Source organism: Capra hircus, chromosome 8, assembly GCF_001704415.2.
Source record: "Capra hircus breed San Clemente chromosome 8, ASM170441v1, whole genome shotgun sequence".
NCBI lineage: Eukaryota > Metazoa > Chordata > Mammalia > Artiodactyla > Bovidae > Capra > Capra hircus.
Window position 1 is genome coordinate 62,456,924 of NC_030815.1, and position 21,971 is coordinate 62,478,894.

Below are 21,971 nucleotides of genomic sequence, written 5' to 3' on the forward strand. Positions count from 1 at the left end.
AGGGCTATGCCTCATATACCTGACATATAGTCTTTTCTCAATCAAGGGGGGAAATGTTTCTATTGTTAATTAGGCCCAGTCAGTGGTGGAAGGGTTGGGTGGGGAGGACTGACATCCGAGAGATTCTAGCTTATGCAAGGAACAACTTTTAACCACTTTCTTTTCCTCTCTTATTCCCTCTCTTCCTTTCCTACTTGAGTTTATTTTTTATTGAAGTTAACTTTTATATACTGAAGCAAATGCATCTTGAGTAGACAACTCAGTAGATTTACGAATTTATGTGTAGCTGTGTGATTACCACCAAGTTCAAGATGCGGAACACTTTAGCACCCCAGCAGACTCCCTCAGGCCCCTTTGCCAATCAGCACCCTGCAAATGCGTGAATATTTTAATTCCTGTCATCAGAGATGAGTTTTGCCTATTCTTAAACATATAAATGGAATCTTTCTGTGTCTGGCTTTTTTTGGTCAACATTGTCTGTGAGTCTATCAGTTATCTACAGCTGTGTAACAAAGTATGCTCCCTTCCCCCCAAAAACTTAGCCACTTAAAACAACATGAACATGCATTTAGCTCACAATTTCTGAGTCAGGAATCCAGAAGCAATTTGACTGCATAGATTTAGCCCAATCTCTAATGAGATTACAGTCAAGTCTTGACCAATGCTGGAGGAACTGCTTCCAAGTGGCTTCTTCCATGGCTGTTGGCAGGAAGCCTCAGCTACTTGCCATGTGGACCTCTCCATAGGGCTGCTTGAGTGTCCTCATGGTATGGCAGCTAACTTCTCCCTGAGCTAGCGATCCAAGGCAGAGAAAGAAGAAAGGCAAGACAAAAATGCCTTTTATGAGCCAAAACCTTGGAAGTTACACAGTCACTTCTGCCGTGTTCTGTTAGAAATGAGTCATTAAGCAAAGCCACCCTCAAGGGGAGAGGAATTAGGCTCTACCTTTTGAAGGGAGGAGTGTCAAAGACCTTGTAGCCTTTCTTTTTCTGGCTGCATTGGGTCTTTGTTGCTGCACTCGGGCTACTCTTCATTGTGGTGTGTGGGCTTCTCATTGCAGTGTCTTCTTTTACTGTGGAGCATGGGCTTTAGAGAGCCCTGGCTCAGTAGTTGCAGTGCATGGGCTTCGTTGCTCTGCAGCATGGGGGATCTTCCCAGACCAGGGATCAAACCCATGTCCCCTGCATTGGTGGGCTAATTCTTAACCACTGGACCACCAGGGCAGTCCTGCAGGCATGTTTTAATTGGCAGAGTGAGAATCATTTCTATCCTTTTTCATTGCTGCAGTTTGACCAGAAGGGCCTTTCTAACCAGCAGAGCAACCCAAGGATGGAGCAGGCAACTCAAAGAGTTGTGTACTCCCATCCCCAGGGGGGTGTGTAAGTGGAACAAAACAATCTGGCAGCTGTAATAAAGGAGGGAATGTTAATATCAGCCAGGATTTGGGACTCTGAAGTTAGATTAGATAATTCCCAAGGCTCCTTTCTGTTGTTTTTTCAAGTGTTCTCAGTTGTCCATATTTTCTGGATTAAAGAAAAGGCCATAACCGGCCCCATGAAATGTATCAAGTGAGTTTCTCGGTGTCCATGGCACCTCTGTCCAGCTCCAGGTCACAGCTCAGTTGCACCTGAGTTGTTGGATGGTTGTTTCATTAAGTAGTGAATCTGATCATCTTTTCCTCAGATTGATAATACATGGTCAGAGTAAAGGCTGAGGGAGCAAGAGGTGTCATACACCCCTGAAGGGCACATCAGTGTCTGTGTCCTTTGGGCAGGGCAGTCACACATTTAATTCAAAATATGCCTATCGTTTTAACCCACCAATACTATATCTCCACATCCAGCCTGAAGAATACTCCTCCCTCTCCAGCAAAGCCCACTCCTGCATTGTGTATGACAGGGAAAACTGGAAGCAAATGAAATTATCTGTCTCTACTAGGACATCCCATGAAGCAGTTAGAAGGAATGAGGTAGTTCTCCATGTGCTGACTTGGAAAGATTCCAGAAAAATTAAATGAAAAAGATAAGTTACAGAACAATAAGTACAGTATGAATCCATTAAAGGAAAAAATGAAAAATAAGAAAAATCTGTATATTTTTGTTACATATTGCATAGAAAAAAAAAATCCATAGGAACACATCCTGTTGGCCATGGTGGTTTCTTCTGTGGAAAGTGGGTAGGAATGAGGATAAATGATGTGAAGGGAGACTTTTAATTTACTTCATCTGCTTTAGTATCATTAGAATTGTTAATAATGAGATTATATTTACTCACACGTTTTCAAGCATGTCTGAAGTGGGGCAAGAGTTCTTCCTGATGCCCTCTCCCTGGCCCTACTGCCAGAGTCCGCTGCTCCACTTCAGTCTCCCCGCAAGAGGCTCCTAAGTGACTTATACACACTGTCAAGGTCACCTCTCAATTTGTTATGCCATCCAAAGCAAGCTAGTGATAGACTCAGTGCAGGCTCTGGAGGCCTTAAAGGTCACGGAGCCTAAGCCTACCCCAGCAACATCTAGGAGACCCTTATGGGATGCAGTCTGCCAGCTCTTCACACACCTCCAGGGACAAGCAGTCCACTACCTCGCCAGCCACTGTTGATGGTTAGATGGCAATCTGCACGCCAAGCCAAGTCTACCTTATGAGCTCTTTCAGAGGCACTCAGCTGAAGTGGGAACTAGCCAGGCTCTGGGGTAAACTGTGCAAATCCTTTCTGCAACTGACTAGCTCTGTGATTGGAGGGAAATTTCTTAATATCTCTGCTTATCTTGTCTCTTGCTTATAAGATGAAAGTTATAAGAATACTACATATTCCATTGGTTTGTAGGGAAGAGAAATTGACTTAGCTTATGTAAAGTGCTTATGCCATGCCTAGGACATAATGATCACTAGATAATAAGAGACCAGAGTCTTAGTCCTGACTCTGTCCGCAAGGCCCCCTCTCTCATCTATGAAGTGATTGACATTCTTCTAGTCTCAGAGTCCCTGGAGAAAGGAAGGGCTTGAGAAGGCAGTAAGCAGGAACCTTCTTAAGATGTGTGCACATTTTCTATTTTAATGTAAAAATGTGGTTTGGGTCAGAGATTAACACTCCAGGCAGACAGGCTGTGATTATCTAATGTACCCTCTGGCACACACCTGACATGTCTGCATGGATTCCAGGGCTGTCGGAGAAGGTGATGCTGGAGCATCCTCTGAAGTCCTTCCAGCTCCAGCTTCAGCTCTAGCCTTGGCTCTCATTTAAGCAGAGAAAGCACAGCCTGGCTTCCATATACACACAGGCTCAGTTTACTCATCCCCAAGTCCAGGGTTGCCTATTCTTGCCTGCCCTGCCGATCTCCCAGGGAAGGTGGGGCGGTCGAAAGGGGCAGTTTGCATCTGAGTGCTTCGTGCTCTCAACCAGGCAGCACGATGTGTCAGCTTTGCCGAAGCGGCCCCTGCAGTCATTGGCAGTCCCTCCACTTGGGACACTGGTGCTTTAAAGACTAGTCCATCCTGCTTTCTAGCAGAGCTTGCCTGACAAGTGACAGCAAGGAGAGACCAGGCTTCCTGCTTAGTGGGGTGGGCAGGGGACAAGCCAGTTCCTTACTGGGGTCTCAGACAGTCTGTATCATCTGCCAGACCAAGCCGGCCAGAGCCCAGGACTGTGCTGGGTCCTTCGAGGACAGGCCTGAGCTCTTCCCAGCACTATCAGAAGCCTTGCCAGAGGGGCTGGTGGAATCTTACTATTCTCCCTCTGCCTGCCCTAGTCTGCAATTCCGGCTCTGTCTGAACCCACACAAGCTCCAGTAAACTCAGGATACCTGGGAGGAGTTCTCTATCAAGAGTCTCAACTGCAGTTCCACACTTGTCCTTTTGGATATTGGGCTGATGTATCTTCTCAACCTCCCCAAGTTCCTGTGCACTGATCATGTTCCTATTTTTTCCATTCAGGTCAATGCCTTGACCTTGCCCTAGGGACACAGGGTACTATGTGCTCTCTAAGGGCTCACAGTCTAGGTTAGCAACCATCCAACAGAATTTTGTGTTGATGGAAGTGTTCTGTATCTGTACCAATATGGCAACCACTAGCCAGTGGCTCTTGCACACTTGAAATAGAAATGTGCATTAAATAGAAAAAGTGCATACATCTTAAGAAGCTTCCTACTTACTACCTTTCTCAAGCCCTTCCTTTCTCCCGGGACTCTGAGACTAGAACTGAATTTTAAATTTTATTTCACTTTTAATTGAAGTATAGTTGCTTTACAATATTATAGTTTCAGATGTACTGTGATTCAGAATTTTTACAGATTATATCCCATTATAAGTTATTACAAGATAATGTCTATAATTCCCTATGCTCTACAAGATGTCCTTGTTGCTTATCTATTTTATATGCGGTGGTTTGTAGCTCTGAATCCCCTATCTATATACTGCCACTCCCCACTTCTCTATCCCCTCTGGTAACCACTAGTTTGTTTTCTATTTTACTATATATATTCATTTGTATTTTTTTAGATTCCATATAAATTTTTTTTATTTAAATTTTTTTAATCAAAAATGAGCAGAGAATCTGGATAGTTTCCCATGGAAGACATACAGATGACCAACAGGTACATAAAGAGTTGCACAAAATCACTAATCATCAGGGAAATACAAATCAAACCACAGTGAGCTATCACCTCACACCTGTTAGAATGGCTACTATCAAAAAGATAAGAATTAACAAGTTTTGGAGAGGATATGGAGAAAGGGAACCCTTGGGCACCATTGGTGGCAATTACAATTGGTGCAGCCACTATGGAAAATAGTATGGCTGTTCCTCAAAAAATTAAAAGTAGAACCATCATACAATCCAGCAATTTCACTTCTGGGTGTTTATCCAAAGAAAATGAAAACACTAATTTGAAAAGATATGTATCCCTATTCACTACACCAGTATTTACAATAGCCAAAACATGGAAACAACCAAAGTGTGCGTTGCTGGGTGAATAGATAAAGTAAATGTGGTATATCCAATAGGATATTATTTAGTCATAAAAAGGATGAATTTTTGCCATTAGTGACAGTGTGGATGGACCTAGAGGATATTGTGTGAAGTGAATTCAGAGAAATATAGATACCATATCCTCTCATCTGTGGAATCTAAGAAAAAAAAAAAAGATAACAGAGAACAGATTGGTGGTTGCTAGAGGCCGCGGGGAAGGGGTGGGTGAAATGGGCGAAAGATGTCAAAAGGTACAAACTTCCATTAATAAGGTGGGAGCGGGGTTCAGGATGGAGGAACACATAACACCCATGGTAGATTCAAGTCAATGTATGGCAAAACCAATACAGTATTGTAAAGTAAAATAATTAATTTTAAAAAAAGTAATGCATGGAGGTGTAACGTATGATGATTATAGTTAATAATATTATATTGCATGTTTTAAGTTTTCTAAGATAGTACTTTTTTTTTTTTGGTTGTGTGGTTTGTGGGATCTCAGTTTCCTAATCAGGGACTGAACCTGGGCCATAGCAGTGAAAATCCAGAATCCTAATCACTGGGCCACCAGGAAACTCCCAAGACTAAATCTTAAAAGTTCTCATAATAAGAAACTATGTATGTAACTATGTATGGGGATGGATGTTAACTAGACTTAGTGTAGTAATCATTTCACAGTGTATATAAATATAAAATCATTATACTATGTGTCTGAAACTAATGTTATGTCATTAAAAAAAAGATTTAAAGAGCCCCATGCAGCTGGTGACTGCTCTACTGAACAACACAGGTCTAGTGGGAGAGACAGTTATGAAGGCAGGTGACCCAATAATGCAGATTGACTGGGCTGGGAGTAGAGAGGGACATAACAATGCTTGAGTGTCAAGTAGGGAAAGATGGTTTCCCGAGGTAAAGATCAGGAAGGCCTCGTCAGGGAGGAGGGCATTTCCGGTAGCTATTAAAACATTGATGCCGGGAAAGAAGAAGGCAGGAGGAGAAGGGGATGACAGAGGATGAGATAGTTGGATGGCATCACTGACTCAATGGAAATGAGTTTGAGCAAACTCTGGGAGATGGTGAAGGACAGGGAAGCCTGGTGTGCTGCAGTCTATGGGGTCGCGAAGAGTCAGACACATATGAGCAACTGAACAACAACAAATTAAAGCACTGCGACACATCACCAGGAGGGTGAGGGAGGGTAGGAGCATTCCACATGGAGGCAAGAGGACACACGAACCTTTAGAATGGACCTCTGCCTGCATCAGGCATCAGGTCCCAGACTCTCCACCCCTGGGGTAACCAGCCTGAGGACAGATTGAGAGAGGAAAGGAAAGTGAAGGGCTTCCCTGGTGGCTCAGAGGTTAAAGCGTCTGACTCCAATGCAGGAGACCTGGGTTCGATCCCTGGGTCAGGAAGATCCCCTGGAGAAGGAAATGGCAACCCACTCCAGTATTCTTGCCTGGAGAATCTCATGGACAGAGGACCCTGGTAGGCTACAGTCCACGGGGTGGCAAAGAGTCGGATACGACTGAGCGACTTCACTTTCACTTTCACGGAAGGCGAGGACAGAACTGTGCAGGGCCTGAATGCCAGGCTGCAGAGAAGGCAGGGCTTATCCGGTATGGTTATTGAATGAACTGAGACCCTACAGGTTGGGCACAGGGCATTGGGAACATAGTAAACTCTCAATAAATGGCAGCAGTTAGCAGCCGTGAGGAGTCATTGGTGGCACTTCTGTGTTTGTTTGCTGCTTCTCTAGGTCAATTTGGGAGTATTGCCCTCTTAGCTGTATTAAGTCTTCTGATCCATGGATATAGGATGTTTTTACGTTTATTCAGGTCCTCCTTAATGTACAATGCTCTTTTATAGTTTTCAGCGTGCAAGTCTTTGTTTCTTTATTGAACTTATTCCTAAGTGTTTTAATGTTATTGTAAATGAAATTATTGCCTTAATTTCACTTTGAGGTGGTGGTTCATTGCTGGTGTGTAGAAACACAGATGGGTTTTGAATAGCTTGCTGAACCTGGTGATCAGCTCTAATAATTGCTTTTTGTGGATTCCTTAGGGTTTTCTAGATACAGTACTGTGTCACCTGCAAATAGAAATAGTTTTGCTTCTTCCTTCTCTATATGGCGACTTTTCTTTCTTTTTCTTACTTTATTGTCCTCCAGACAAGGCTGGTGAAAGCGGACATTTTTTGGTTTGTTCTTGTTTTGAGGGGGAATGTCTTTAATCATTAAATAATACTATGTTAGCTTTCCTTCTGTGTCTTTTTAAACCTTTTTAACATTATGTTTACTCTTTAATCTCTTATACATGGTAACAGAAAACTCAATACAAAAAGAAAACAAAAACTCTTCTTGAAAAGAGATCTCTTTAAGTAAGCTTATCACCATACTTTTGCATATGTATATGTGTGGGAAATATAGTTAACTTTACATAATAAGTACAACCCATCTTGTCACTAGGCTTCGTCTATTCAGTATTGTGTCACAGCATCTTTCCAGGCTTGGGCCCAAACAGTCACATTGTTACTGTACAGCTGCCCATGTTCTACTGTAAAGCTTAACCATCTTTTATTTGAGAAACTGCCTCTTGATGAATGTTTGTTTCCCTTTTATTCCCACTATTATAAACAAGAAGGATGACTATCCACATCATATCCTTCCCAACACTGTGTATTGTCATGTTTTCCTTTCCATCTTTGTCAGATGATCACTATGGATCTGGGGTTAGAGAACTAGCATAATCAGAGTGAGGCTTTAGGAAGCTAACTGTAGCAGTCCCAATCTTTTGTGTGACCTTAGACAAATCCTCTTCCCTCCCTGGGCCTGTTTCTTCATTTGTAAATTGAAGAGATTTACAAATTTCTAGGGTTGGTTAGCCAACCTGACTTTGCCTTGAAATCACCTGGGGAGTTTTAAAAACCATGGACACCCGAGTACCGAGTACCGAGTACCGCAGCCAGTGATTTAATTAGTATGAGGGATAGCCTGGGTTGTGGGATTTTTAAATCTCCTTGAGACTAAACGATATGAAAGTCCTTCCTGCTCAGATAGTCCAAGAAGGCTGCTTTGGGGCAGCGGAAAGATCTCTTCTTGGCCTTCAGCAACACTAGGCTTGAATCCCAGCTCATTGGCTCCTGGCTGCCTGACCTTTCAACTTCTCTACACTTCCGGCTTCCGGTTGTCCTGCTCTTGGAGTGGGCTCGGGCAGGGAAGTACTAAAATCCCAGCCCAGCGCCGAGGGTTTCTGCGGGTAGAGAAGATTTAGGTGCCGCACAAGTGAGCAAGAAGTGACTTTTTTCTTTCTTTTTTAAATCAAAGAGCCAGCCTCTGGGCAACAAAGTGGAAATGGAGATTGTGAGCATGTTGGAAAAAAATGCTACGCTCCTCAAATTCGGCTACCACTTCACCCAGCAGGGACCCCGGCTGCGAGCGTCCAACGCCATGATGAACAACAACGACCTTGGTGAGTGGACCTAAGCCCCCTAGCCGCCGCCTGTCATTCTTCGTACCGGTCGGAGGAGACATGGCAGGGAAAACTCCACTGTTGCTTTGCCCAAGGCAGGCCTCTTCCAGGGCCTGACTCTCGGTTTTCATACTAATCCCATACTCTTGTTTTCGGTGTTTGCGTCTTGCTTCCCCCCGGAACCTTCCCCAGACTGCCAGAGCCCTGCCTGCAGACGCCGAGGCCAGGCCCTCCTCCCCAAAGGTAGCTCAGCTCAGCACAGGACTGGGCCCAGAGCGCACCCTCAGCCTGTTAGCCTAGTGAGTGAAACATAGGCGGCACAAAGCCAACACTGAGTCTCTTCCTCTTCTGATACCTTTTTTGGAGCCCAGTTCAGTTCAGTTGCTCAGTCGTGTCCAAGCCCAGAATCCTCTCCAAATCATACAGTCTGGCCCAAGCCCCAGATCCCAAAGCAAACAATCAGCCTTACTACCCACACCTGAAGCCTGAGCGATTTCATATTGCTTTTAAAGTAAAGGTTGAAAATGTTGACTTCATAGTAAAGTATAACAGGTTACATTCATTTAATCTCAGTTACAGGCATAGTTTGTATTTTTTACTAAAAAAATAAAAAGAAAATGTCACACTCTTTCTTAGTAAATACTGAATAGAAATACAAGTCAGTTGAGCAAAAAGAAAGACCAATCACCCACTTAGTTCCAGATGCTAATTGTTCTCAAGCTCTGTGGGTAGTTGTTTCTCCTGTGTTTTCCTGCTGCCTGCTTGAAGAACTTGATAGTGTCCAAAGAGGAGTATGTTTGATGAGGCTATAGGAAAATAAGAGGGGGGAGAAAAGAAAAAACAAGAAAAGGAGTGGGCCTGTTAACTTAATTTATCATTATATTCAGCTAGTTACCTAGACTCAAAGGCAGGAGGAAGACAAAGCAAGTTATACTATTCTTAGAAGGAAACAATGAATTTTTTAAAAAGAAAGCTTCTTTCTGAGATTGAATTATGAGCTAACTGTTTTTAAAGGATGATGTGTTCAGTGAGTTTTTCATCAAATTTGAACCTGCTCTAAATGTGTTTCTTTTTGTTTAGTTTTTGTTTCTGACACTCACTAAAATGCAAGGAGCTTAACACTAAAGCACATCTCAGAGTTCAGGTGTGTCACTTCCTGGTGATGAATCCAAAGCTAGGTTAATACACGAAAGGCCTAGAAGAATGGGGGTGAGTGTGTAGGTGTGTATGCACGAGGCAGGTACTCACAGAACCTGTGCTTAGATAGCCACAGAGCTACTCAATTCAACAAACATTTGTCAAAGACCTATAGTGCACTGGGTGTTGAAGGTGATAGGTTCATGTTCTTAAGAAGCTATTTATTCATTTCTTACCCCAGCTGTTACTTTTTTCTAGAGCTGCAGATCTAGAAAAGTCCATCAAACAAAAACCCACACCAAGTGTCCTGGTTTGTGAAGTGTCCTTATTTGCAATAAAACATGAGCAAACACAAACCACTAAGAATTACAATTATCATGGTGTAACAGAGGTTATTGTTAAATTGCTTAGTTGTGTCTGACCCTTTGCGACCCCATGGACTGCAGCATGCCAGGCTTCCATGTCCTTCACTATCTCCTGGAGTTTGCTCAAACTCATGTCCATTGAGTTGATTCAACCATCTCATCCTCTGTCACCCCCTTCTCAGTGATAGCTACACTGAATTGTTGAGGACGGCCCATAACCTAGACTCTGTTGGCTCAGTTGTGATCTGGCTGCAGAACCAGCACTAAAAAGCCTTGAGTTCTATTCTGATATGCAGGAACCTCACTTTTTTTTTTTTTTTAATCTCAGATTAAACATCTTATGTGTTCCTCAGTGCCTGTCTCAGGGCTAATTGAGCTTTGGTCTTCCAATGGCAAGATGGCTTGGAGGACTTCTTTCTAGGATTAGAAGTTTCCAGATGAGTCAGGAGTGCTGTAGGGGGGACCCCGGTATCAGCTGAAGGCTAGAGGAAATGGCCCTTGAGGACACTATGTCCTGAGAGTCTGTGTTCCAAAATCCAGGCCCAGTTCCTATCACCAGGGACTTGGTGAGGTCATGGCAGGAGCCTTGCGTGCCATTGCTGGACGGGACTTCAGGCTCCTCCTTCCGTCCTCTTCTGGAGGAACTGAGGCCTGGGAGGGACTGCACTTCTAGGCAGTGGCTCGGTCAAGTCACATCTTTTTTAGTTACAGTGTCACACCTTAGTTACAGTGAGTACTTTGTTAGCACCTTTTGGGTGCCCAGGGCTGTGCGAGGTGACATAAGCGGTAGCAGAAAGCCAGTTCCCTGACTCCAAAACCTTTAGAAAAAGACTCAAAGTCAGATCCCTAGATTCAGGAAGGCCTACAAACTGTATGCAGACAAAACAAGCAGATAATTTGTGAGGACAGAGGCCAGTTTAAGCCATGCCTCTTGGTGGGGGTGGGCTTGAGTCAGCCTTGTGAAGAAGAGGGACGTTGGCAGGAGTTCCTGGTGGGGTTGCTGGCAAAGGCAGGGTGATAGGACCCAGTATGCAGGACAGGAGAGACAGGAGGTTCTGAAAGGAGGGAGGAACTGTAACAGGAGAAGCAGGAGGCCACAGAGAAGGAAGGGAAGGGCATTGCAAGCAGAGGGAACAGCATGGGCAAAGGCAGGGACGATGACCAGGCACATGGGTTGTTCATGGGAATGGGGCTGAGGGGGTAGGTATGGGAGGCTGTGAGCCAAAGGCCTTTAGTGCTGAGCTCAGGACTTTGGTGAGGAAATCAGGTGGGTAGTGGGACAGTGGCAGTTTCCTAGGCGGGAATGACAGGGTATTAAAGTGGGTTCCCCCTGAGACCTGTGCAGTGGTTCCGTTGGGTTTTCCCACAGAAGGAATTAGAGCAGAATGATCTAAGCGACTGCACACAACAGAGTACCAGTTGGTGAAGTAGGATTTTTAGCTTTAAGAGCAAATTGTGCCTGTCTGCTAACTTTTTGTGAAAGAAACACTTCCAATTCTGATGGTGCATCAGTGTCCTCCTCTAAAAGAAATTGACTCTCTTTGCAACATGTTTTTCTCATCCTGCTCCTGATGCTCTGATGAAGCCAACAGGCTTTTGCATTTCCCAGCTGAACCCGTTTGTCATTAGAGCCCAGCCACGGCGGTTGTGACTCGTCTGCTGCTGCAGTCCGGCAGCAGGGAGCAAGCTCTAGATGGAAGGGAACAGGCCTCTCCAGCTTCCTTCTCTCTCCGACCAACCTCTGAGCTGGCTCCTGGCCATGGGCCAGGTCTGCAGGGCCTAGGCTTTGCTTGCCTGCAAGGCAGGTGGGCTCCTCGGGAGACATGTAGTCCTCAAGCCCATGGGTCAGCCAGTGGCTCTGCAGACAAGCAGCCTGCCCAGGACCCATCCTGACTGGCGTGTCTTTGGTCCTTCCCGCCCTGGGCTCTTAGCAGTGTTCCATGGGAGAGAGCAAGACGTCAGGAAGGAGCCGAGGATCCCCATCTCTGCTTTCTCAAGGTGGTACCTCAGATGACTCCTGTTTCCACACTCTTTATAGCTGACAGCCAGGCTGCTGCTCAGGGTCCTGTAACTCTGCCACTGACGCTCTCATCCCTTAATGAAATCTGAATTGCAGCCTCCAGGTTAAGACAGTTGTATGTTTTTGGAGGGGGTGGGGTGGGGAGAGAGGAACATGTTTAAAAGCAGAAAACATCCGTTTCTGGGAGAGTCACTCCTCTACTGTTTCCTCAAGGTAGACCCAACAGGCTCCCAAGACACAGCACACACATGCCTCCCAAATCAGTTTCATCATCTCGGGAAAGAGCACTACTTTCCTCACCATTTCAAGCCAGAAATCGGCCCCTCTGTCTGTGCTTCCCCAGCCTGGCCAGCCACCTCCTCACCATCCATGTCTCCTGGGCCCTGGTCCAGCCCTCATCACCCGTACCCAGCATTCTGCGGTGTCCTCGGGCCCCTGCAGCTCCTCTAGGGCCAGCATCTCTCACAGTGCTCATCCCAAAGCTTATCCCACCACTCTGCTTAGAACCCTTCTTATGTTCCCACTGCTCTCAGGTTAAACTCCTTGACGTGGCTTACAGGTCCCTTTGCAATCATAGCTGATACTTACATGGCCATTACTGTGTGCTAAGCACTGCCCTAAACCCTTCAATCTTACTAACTCGTGTAACATTCCCAAAAACCAGGTGAGGCAGGTACTGTTGTCATCCCCATCCTACGGTAAGGAGATGGGGCCTAGAGAAGTAGTCAAGTTACCTGCTGTCAGTGGGCGGAAGTGGGACCGAATCTGGTAGTCGTTCTGGCCCCAGAACCTGTGCTGTCCGCCTCCACTCCAGGTGAGGCCCTGCCAGATTCATCTCCTGACACCCCAATAAGCCTTCGCCTTGCCATATTGGTATCAACCAGTCCAGGAAGGCTGAGTGTCTCCCAGTGACCTAGGCAAAAGCTGCCCTTTGGAGAACTATTACTCCTAATGCTCCCTGCATGTTCCCACCATCTACCCCTTTATTGTTTAAGATTCAATGGACAACTTACCCACCATCCTTGGAAGATCTGACCACTTTGTTCACTGGGCCTCTCATAGTTGATGAGCTCTACCAGCGTACTTGTAATATTTTATCTAATTTCTTGTAGATTTATCTTAGTCCCCTGTTCATCTTTATTTCTGATCCTTGTGCTTGACACATCACAGCACTCTTGCCATTGCTCCTGCATATAAATGTATATAAGACACGCCCCAAAGGCATGATGGAGGTATAAAGCTTGGCAAGTGGTGGAGGGAGGGTAAGATGCTGATGGGGCTTGGTCCTGATGACTTGAGATGCTGGAAGGCTCTGACAGTGAAAGGGTCTCTGGCAGTTGTAATGATAAGCAATGTAGAGGAGTCTGCTTTAATGGAAGGAAAAAGCAGGTTGATTTGAAGGAACCTGGAAGACCTGGCATCTGCTCCCAGTTGTGTCTTTTATTCACTATGACTTGAGGCAAGATACTTTTCCTCTTGGCCTCAAGTTTCTTCATTATTAAAGTGGGGGAAAATAATACCAAAGTGGTGCCTTTCTTTTCTCCACATCCAGTTCCCGCAGAAGCCAGTGCCTGGGGAACCCTGTGCAGATGCAGCCCAGCATACTTACTGAGGGCATGTTGAGGGAGACCCCATGGGGTTCCTTTCTTACCTCAAGCCACGGACTGGGGCCTCAGGTTCTAGTCCTGGCTCTGCTACCTTGCCCTCAGGAACCCTGGCTCCCTTCTCTTCTCCAGGGGAAAGGAGCTGTCCCCTTGTGAGACCCAGATGAGACGTGTATGTGTACAGCCTGCATAGACAGGGCCTGATTGTACCGAGGGAGGCGCTGGACCGAGGCTTAAGATGAGTCACAGCCTTGGTTCCGTCTGGTGCCAGCTCTGTTGTTTTGTTCCCTGCCATAATCCCCTCATCCATGGCATGGCAGTGGTGACTGCACTGACACTCTGGAATTGTTGGAGGGGCTCCAGTGAGGGGCTGAGTGTAAATGGGGTGTAATGCTTACTCAGCTAACATGGAGATGCTGCCAAGCCTGGTTTGTGTAAACCCTCTCATCACTCTGGGCAAACCTCTTCTGCTCTTTGGGCTTTGGCGGTTGTTCCCCCCATGTCTCCCCCCAAGCTGTTACACATTCTGATGGTCTCCAGGAATCTGGCCAGACACACTGTCTTCTCTCCAGGAGACAGCCCGCCGATTTGCGTTCATTGCTCTTTCCAGGGAGGTGCAGGGGAGAGGAGCAGCCCAGGCAAAAGCTAAACTCTAGGCCCCAGATGGGGCAAACTGTGTGTCTCCCCACCAGCTCCTAGCCACAACCAGAGTAACACACCTTCCTGGGTGGTTCTGCTTTATACGCTCAGTGTCACACAGAGGCCGATTCAGTTCTTGTTACAGCTTGTAAGCATCCATCTGAAATCTAAATTTGTTTAGCTCGGGAACTAGAAGGTGTCTGTGTAGACAAACTTTTTCCCCTCTCACAATAGCATCCTGTCTCTGCCACACCTGCAGCCCCCTTGACTGCCACCCACTGGCTCTACAGCCTTTGACCTGCCTTTCTCTTGTAGCTGATGTGACTTGCTGCTTGGTTTTCATCTGCAGACACTGTTTTGTTTCAAACACTCTCCCTTATTACAACAAAGGGGACCCTTCCCCCTGGCCCCCACCATCACCGCCATCTCATAAGCTAATGACTCTGCCTGCAACCCCCTGGCTAATGCTTTCCTCTTTGCGACATTTAACTCCCCTGCTATGTGAACAGTGTTTGGACTTGATATTGTCTTGCCTCTGGGAAAATGTCAAGGTTAACCATAAGGGGATACAGATAATGCAGAGTAATCTTCAGGGCAGATGCTGTGGTTTACACAGGCAGGCCAAGAACTCTGAAGGGCCGAGGGAAACCTTACCAGCAGGTTAAGATTTCATTAAGATGGACTGAACTTAACCTCTATCTGACCTGGAGTAAGGATCTTCAACCATGGGGCCTCTGTATACAAAGGATGACAGTAGAGTTGGATAAAGCGGGTTTTACACTTGTGTGGCCAGCGCTTCACAAGTACTTTTTGAACGAATCTACACCACTAGAGGCCCTCCTCTCAGTAAAGGCTCACAAGCTGTCCTTTAAAAACAGACTTCAGATTGTGCTCAGCAAAGTTGTCAAGAAGCTTCCCGGCGCTTTCCAAGCCACGGTGGTGGTTCTGGGGCCCAGGGACAGCTGCTCACGTCTCATCTCCATTCCTTTCCAGTGAGGAAGAGGAGGCTGGCAGACCTGACCGGGCCCATCATTCCCAAGTGCCGGAGCGGCGTCTAGTGTGTGCGGGCGCTGACCACGCCTTTGAACTGGACGTGTTCTACTGATAAGCTGTGCTCTGCGGTGGGAACCAGAAGGCAGAATGCCAGCACAAACTCTGTTGTGGTTCAGTTCTTCATGCACTAAGGTTTTAGGTTAGCTAGTGGTTGTAGCTGAAAATTTATAAACTATGGTTAATGTGAAGTTTTTCTTTAGTCACAGAAATTCAGTCTGTTTATTATTTAAAAACTAAGAAGCCCCTGAACCGGCAGATCTTACTGAAGACGATGTTAGAGCAGCAGTGACTTAACCCCAGAAGTCCAGTTTCAGTGACCTTGGTATGTGGTGTTTCCGGTCTATTTAAAATGTGTAACATGAACAAACAGCACCCTCTTCCACATGGTTGAAAAGCATTATAAAATATTTTATTACAAATTTTATCTTAGCTCTTTAACAAACAGATCATCATTCTTTATTAATCCTCCTTTAAATTTTAAGAACCTCAAGATTAAAGTTGCTAAATTGATTTCTGGATCAAGAACAGTTTTTGGTTTTTTTTTTTTAACCTCAAGAAAGACAAGCCCACAGAGCTTTGCCAGCAATCAAAGAATGATCATTTTGCTGGTTACCAGGGAATGATAGAAAAAGCCAGTAATGAAAATTCATTTTAAAAATCATCCTTTTTGAAAAAACAAAAACCAATTCCAGGCAACAAGCATTTCCCTGGGTGTTCTTTATCAACATCTGGGATTTATTTACAGTACTGGAGTCAGAAGAATTGTTTCCTTACCGAACGCCAGCCTTACAATGGATGTGAAAACCTATGGCCAAATACTTGAAAACACTCATAATTGCACAGTCAGTAGTAGGCCAGTGCCTTACGTGAGGTGAATCACTATTGAGATGAATTTCCAGTCCATCATGGCTTATGCTTACAGACTTCAGGCACCGTCACATCACTTATTAGACAAGTCACCGCTGATCTCGCCTGTCAATGAAGCCTCTCAAGGGCAATGGTGAAGAAAATCTAGATATTTGAGAATTAAGAAACCTGGCCAAACCACCCAAGATGGTGAATTCTGAAAATGTAATTTTGGCATCTCAGCCAGATCCCTTTTTAACATCACGTGCATCTCCTGGGATCCAGCAAAAATGTTAAGCCACACTGCCCTTGTGCCTTTTAATATACCACAGTGCCAGTTAAACTAGTATTTCTGTTGCTTGGGGAGTTATTTTCATGAGTGATTCAGCAAATCTTAGAAAAGGACAGGCCAAAGAGCAGACGAACATAGACCAAGCTGCGGAGCACTGAGCAGAGAGGCTTTTGATGAAAAAAGTCTTGCACACTGAACTGTAATGATGTGGACAGTACAGGGTAACTGAGATGGAGGCAGGGCTCACCACCATGGAGGAGTGTCTGCTGAGACTGCAGATGGGCCCAGGAGTGGCTCCGTGCTGCAGGGACAGCCAGCCCCACTCGGCTTCTCCTTGAAACACAATTGCAGCTGTATTCTGCATCACTGGAAACTGCAATATACTATTAAATCTGTTGGTCTGTGGATGGCTGTGCATGTGTTTCTTGGGTCTTGTGCCTGACGTGTTGGCCAGAGGCTGGGAAACCACCACAGCAGTGCTCAGTAACCTCACGCAGGATGTCTTATGTTCTGAGGTGTTTACCTAAAAACTGCCGCCCAGATGTCAGTGTCATCGAGCTCATAAGGTGGTACTCTCAAAGATGCTTAAGAGCTAGCAGTGTGGATGCTGAGAGCAGCAGAAACTATTACAGGGAAATCTCTCAAATCCATAAAAAGTGAAGATGGCCATATCTTTAAGACTGTCTCCTCCACCAGATTAGCTGTTCGTCTAGACTAGAGGTGGCAAGGTGTTTTTTTTTTTTTCTGTAAAGGGCCAGATAGTTCAGGCATATCTTGCTTTACTATGCTTCACAGATATTTCGGTTTTTACAAATTAAAGGTTTGTGACAACCCCACATTGTCAGATGACAGCATTTTTTAGCAATACAAAATTTTAATTAGGTGATATACATTGTTTCTTTAGACACAATGCTATTGTACACTTAATAGTCTACAGCATAATGTAAGCATACCTTTTATATATAATAAGAAACTAAAAAGTTCATGTAACTCATTTTGATGTGGTGGTTTGGAACTGAATCTGCATCTCCGAGGTACACCTGTAAACACTGTAGGCTTTGCAGGCCATGTCTTTCTTGTAAATGCTTAATTCTGTCAAAGATCATATGTAAGTGAATGGCTTTGGCTAGTCCAATAAAACTATTTACAGAAAGAGGTGGGCCACGTGCTGCAGTTGGCAGATCCTGGTCCAGTGCTCTGAGGCTAGCAGGGAAAAGAGGAGGGTAGGGGTGGATGGTGGATCGACCTAAGAGACCTGGTTCTGACAAGTCCACTTCTAGGGCGACACAGCTTTCATTTTTGCCATCAGGACAGACAGGTGTGCTGATAAAATGACTACTGCCAGCCCTGTGCAGAAGGGGCAGGTCAGGTCACCAGGTTCAAGGCTCTCTGCCTTAGGAACTTTGGGATCCCACAAAGCTCACCTTTTTCTGTACTCTAGCACCTTCTGAGCCAGAATGTCTCTGGTAAGAGGTCAGCACCCAAATTCCTCTTCCCTCTCTTGTGGAGGGCAGGTGCTAACATGGTGACTAGCTGACCATGGTGGCTCTGGCAGCTCTGAAGGTCCCTGTTTCTTTGTTAGTGCAGCCCTAATGTTCTCTAATACGTGGTGGCCCCAGACCTAGCTGTGTGAATGCCTGGGGGAACACAGAGGGGCCACTCCCATCAACATCCAGCCTGGGCCCTGGGCTCGAGAGAAGAGGCTTCTGCTGCGAGAGGCCCCCGCTGTGAGAGCTCCCTCGGTACACGTGGCCGTCGGGCTGTACACTCGCATTCCTCTTTAAAGCTGCTCTGGGCTGGGCTTGCAGCCTGTCTGTTCCCTTTGTCTTGACACGTGGCACAACAGGCTGTGAATCCTCGTTCTTGGCAGGCAGGGCAGGTCAGGACGAGCTGGCGGCACTGGGGAGTGCAGCAGAGTTTGTAGTGGTCCCATGGGACCCCACAGTAGGAACATTCTGGGAAGAAAGAAAAGCCTTGTCATAAGAACACAAGCACACATGCGTGTACACACACCATGTAGACAGGCACTTCTCCAGTTCCTAAACCTAGCCCTTTGCTCATCAGCATCTAATGTATCCTTTCGGGCCTGGGGAAGGTTTCTAAACAGTGTAAATCTCTTGTCTTCTAACTAACAAGGTTCCCCCACCATCCCCACTTTTTTGGGTTAGGTTGCTTCTGGGATTTGTCTTTTGATTCTAGCATTCATGGACCCATTTTTCTTTTCCCCATTTAGAAAACAGGTAGTAACGTTTTTCTGTTTCATTAACTAGTCCCAAGCTGGCCAACACCCTTTATTGGCTTTTTTCCTTAACACCATTCCCTTGTGCACCAAGACACAACACACCTGAATACAGGTGACTGCACATCGAAATTCTGCAGTCCACACCCGTCTCCCCAGGCCTGTGGATCTGCTCTTGCCAGGGCACACTCAGCCACACAAGTCCTAAAGCTCATGTATCTACTTTCTCAGCCTCTTTTCCCTGCTGACTTCCTATTACCACTGATAACATCATTCTTCAAGTCTCCTTACCCACCTTATCTAAGCTACCTTTGGGCCCTCTCTCCTCCCTTTTTTCTCCCTCTAGCGCCATTAGAGATCTGAAGTTGCTTCCAATATGAGAGACAAAATAAGACCATTAAAATGAATAAAAAGATCAAGAAGAAAGGGGAGAGGAAATCAAACTCCCATCTTATTTATTATCCAGGTATTAATTCAATCTCAGTCCCTGGTCAAAGAAGCTCTAAAAAATTCTGACAGTCACTAGGGTTGTCTGCTTATGACCTTTCCCATTCAGAACAGTGGCATCCAGAATGAAGATCCATTTGCTTAAAGATTAATTTCATCTTCCTCCTCCTGACTGCTTTCATCTGGTACCGCATGTCATTGTGGACTCCAAACTACAGTCTCACCACAGCCTTCCTACAGCCACTCTGCCTCTGGCCCTGGGCTCAGCTCCCACCCTGGAATGCCCCACCCACCACTCTATGCATAACACATGTGTCCACACACCATCTAACTAGGGGTTCTTTTATTTGTGCCATGAATGCAGAAAATAAAATACATAAGATCATGAAACCAACTATACAGAAATACAAAATAACAATATTCTTCAAAGTCTGGGATACAGTATGGTATTTAACACATAATAAGATTTAGTGATGGGCCTAATAACTTTCCATTTTGAAGCAATGATGCACGTAAATGCTATTTTGAAATATTCACAGCAGCTGTAATAATGAAAATACTGTGATTTCTATTGATGACAAAGTCACAAGTACATCCAATACACCTGATTTGCTTCTTACATTCATAATTGAAGTGCTATATTTAGTAAGGGGTTATGAAACCAAAGATGAAATTATTTTCCAGTCCAAATTCATAGGCCCCTTTAGTACAATATTACCAACTCCAGGTTAAGACCCTAGATTTAGCCTATTGGTTCAACTCTTAGCAAGTGGACAGAGTGAGTGAGGTTATTCCCATTTTAAAGGACTTGTTCAACTAGTAATCAACAGAGTCAGATCCTAGCCCAGGCCTCCTAACGGTCAGGGTTCTGCCTGCTCCACCACTGCATCCCCAGCCCTGGTGGGAAACGGTGGTGCTGGGCAGTCCTTTTCCCTTGCTTTAATCGTCACGTAATCAGTACTGGCCTGCCTTCCAGAAGGTTAATCAGAGGGTGTGCCTGCTCAGGAGTTGTAGTTCTGAGCCATTGCTGACCTACCTGACACTATGTCATTGTTGAAGGATAAGGCATAACGCTCATCGAAAACAAACAACTTCCCTTTGTAAAAACCATCAGGAAACTCTTCCAGGTACTTGTGGATGCCACCCTTGAGCTGAAACACTTCCTTGCACACTCCCTGTGTGTGGAAACACAAGAGGAAATTTGAGCAGACTAGCAGAGGCCAGTAGGAAACTCCACAGAGAAGCGACATGTGGTAGGAATGCCAGAATGGGGGTCCTGGTTCCCTTGTGGGACACGGAAGAACTGCTGACCAAGGGGGGCGAGGAACCAACTGGCCAGACCTTGCCCGCTAGGGGGATGGCTGAGGACAGCAGTCAGGGCCTTCACTCTTAAGATCTTGGGAAGCCCAACTATTTTTGTGGCTCCCTAAATATAGGTAGACACCTGTTGGGACATGTAATGTTACTGAATTTGCTCTTCTCAGGATCAAGCAAAAGGATTAGGAAAAGGGAGATGTCAATTAATCTTTCCCTTTTGTACTTGATGAGTTTCTAAGACTGATGAGTGCTTTTCACATCTTGAGATTTAAGAACTTCAGACTTTATACTTAGAAACTCTATGCTGGAACCATACAAGGGGACAATAAATCCTGCTGGCTGGGGGTGGGAGCTTCCTTCGCCTCCATGCCTGCAGTGCCCTAAGGTTGCAAACTCACCTTGGTTTTCAGGTAGGCTGAACCCCGCTCACAACGGATGCCCCCAGTGCAATACATCAGCACCCGCTTCTCTTTGAAAAGTTCTAGATTTTCATCAACGTAGCTAGGGAAATAACTAAATTTCCTGATGTCTGGGGCTAAGCAGCCCTGGAATCGTCCCTACAATATAGAAGCAGCAGAAATAAAATTATCAGAAAAACATACCTGGTAAGAACCAAGATTCTTTCTGTGTCAACCACCACTCCTCAGCCCTGCCTTGGCAAGGAAGCACTTGCTCGCTGCCGTTTTCATCCCATACTCTGACCTTTCAAACTTCAAGAGCTAAAACTTAGAAACAAGGCTGGGTGGGCTGTGTGTTACCCATTCAGAGACCTTGGGGAACTGGAGAGGTTGCCCAAGGCAAACTTGACAAGATCCTGACGTGTCTAGGGGTAGGCATATAGGAGACAGTTCATTTTGTGCAAGATGTCTTTAATCCGTATTTTCTTAGCCTTTCTCACCAGATTCTGGGTTCAAAGGCTCGGGTTTTCTCTGCTAGTGGCGGGAGGAGAGCCACTGACTGGGCCACAGGTGGGCACACAGTGTTCCCTTCAGAAACATGCTGTGCTGCAGGAACTCAGTTGTGGTTTTCTTACTTACTATTTTGCTTTCATAGAAGTTTCTGCAGTCCAATAGGATAGTGTCACTTTCTTCTTGATTTGCCTGAGACAGAAACTTTTCTACTTCTTTATGAAATTCACCTGGGGATAAATGGATTCCTAAAACCAAACAAAAAATTGGTTAAAATAAAACCAAGTCACACAGGGCCCAGCCCAATGATTTCCATTTGTTCCTCCCCACCTAAACATTTCCTCTTCATAGTTACAATTATGTCTGAAAATAATGCTATCTGATCAGCATAATGACAGAATTTAGTAATTCCATGTCCTCATTCTCCCTCCTAAGATGAGTGCTGTAGAGACCTGGCAGTTTAGAAGTAATTAGCCAAAGAATTCTGCATCCTCATACTTGGCCTAACCCAATGATAAAAGCCAGACCGTAGAGATGTAAACTGCCATGTGGGTTTGCTGGTCCATGTTACGGCCACTGTTCAATTGTTCCTGTATATGGAGGGGCCTGGACGTGTATATGCTTGACTATAGGCTTTAGAAACTGTTCTATACCAACATCAAGTCCAAGGTTAA

The 21,971-nt window shown here is 45.4% G+C and overlaps 2 protein-coding genes across 9 annotated transcripts in view; one reads left to right on the forward strand and one right to left on the reverse strand.

Annotated features, from left to right (window-relative positions):
* The window catches only part of TMOD1 (tropomodulin 1), an 88,982-nt gene extending 72,185 nt beyond the window's left edge, over positions 1 to 16,797 (forward strand). For all 4 annotated transcript variants that reach the window (XM_018052202.1, XM_018052205.1, XM_018052203.1 and 1 more), the window contains 2 exons: positions 8,286 to 8,430; positions 15,189 to 16,797. In XM_018052202.1, the coding sequence (XP_017907691.1) occupies positions 8,286 to 8,430; positions 15,189 to 15,253 (210 nt within the window). In that variant the 3' untranslated portion in view covers positions 15,254 to 16,797. The remainder of the gene's footprint in view (positions 1 to 8,285; positions 8,431 to 15,188) is intronic.
* TSTD2 (thiosulfate sulfurtransferase like domain containing 2) overlaps positions 15,805 to 21,971 on the reverse strand; it is a 28,029-nt gene continuing 21,862 nt past the window's right edge. For all 5 annotated transcript variants that reach the window (XM_005683901.3, XM_005683900.3, XM_013966048.2 and 2 more), the window contains 4 exons: positions 21,427 to 21,545; positions 20,788 to 20,946; positions 20,109 to 20,247; positions 15,805 to 18,341 (listed from right to left, as the gene is read on the reverse strand). In XM_005683901.3, coding sequence (XP_005683958.1) covers positions 18,052 to 18,341; positions 20,109 to 20,247; positions 20,788 to 20,946; positions 21,427 to 21,545 — 707 coding nt within the window. In that variant the 3' untranslated portion in view covers positions 15,805 to 18,051. The remainder of the gene's footprint in view (positions 18,342 to 20,108; positions 20,248 to 20,787; positions 20,947 to 21,426; positions 21,546 to 21,971) is intronic.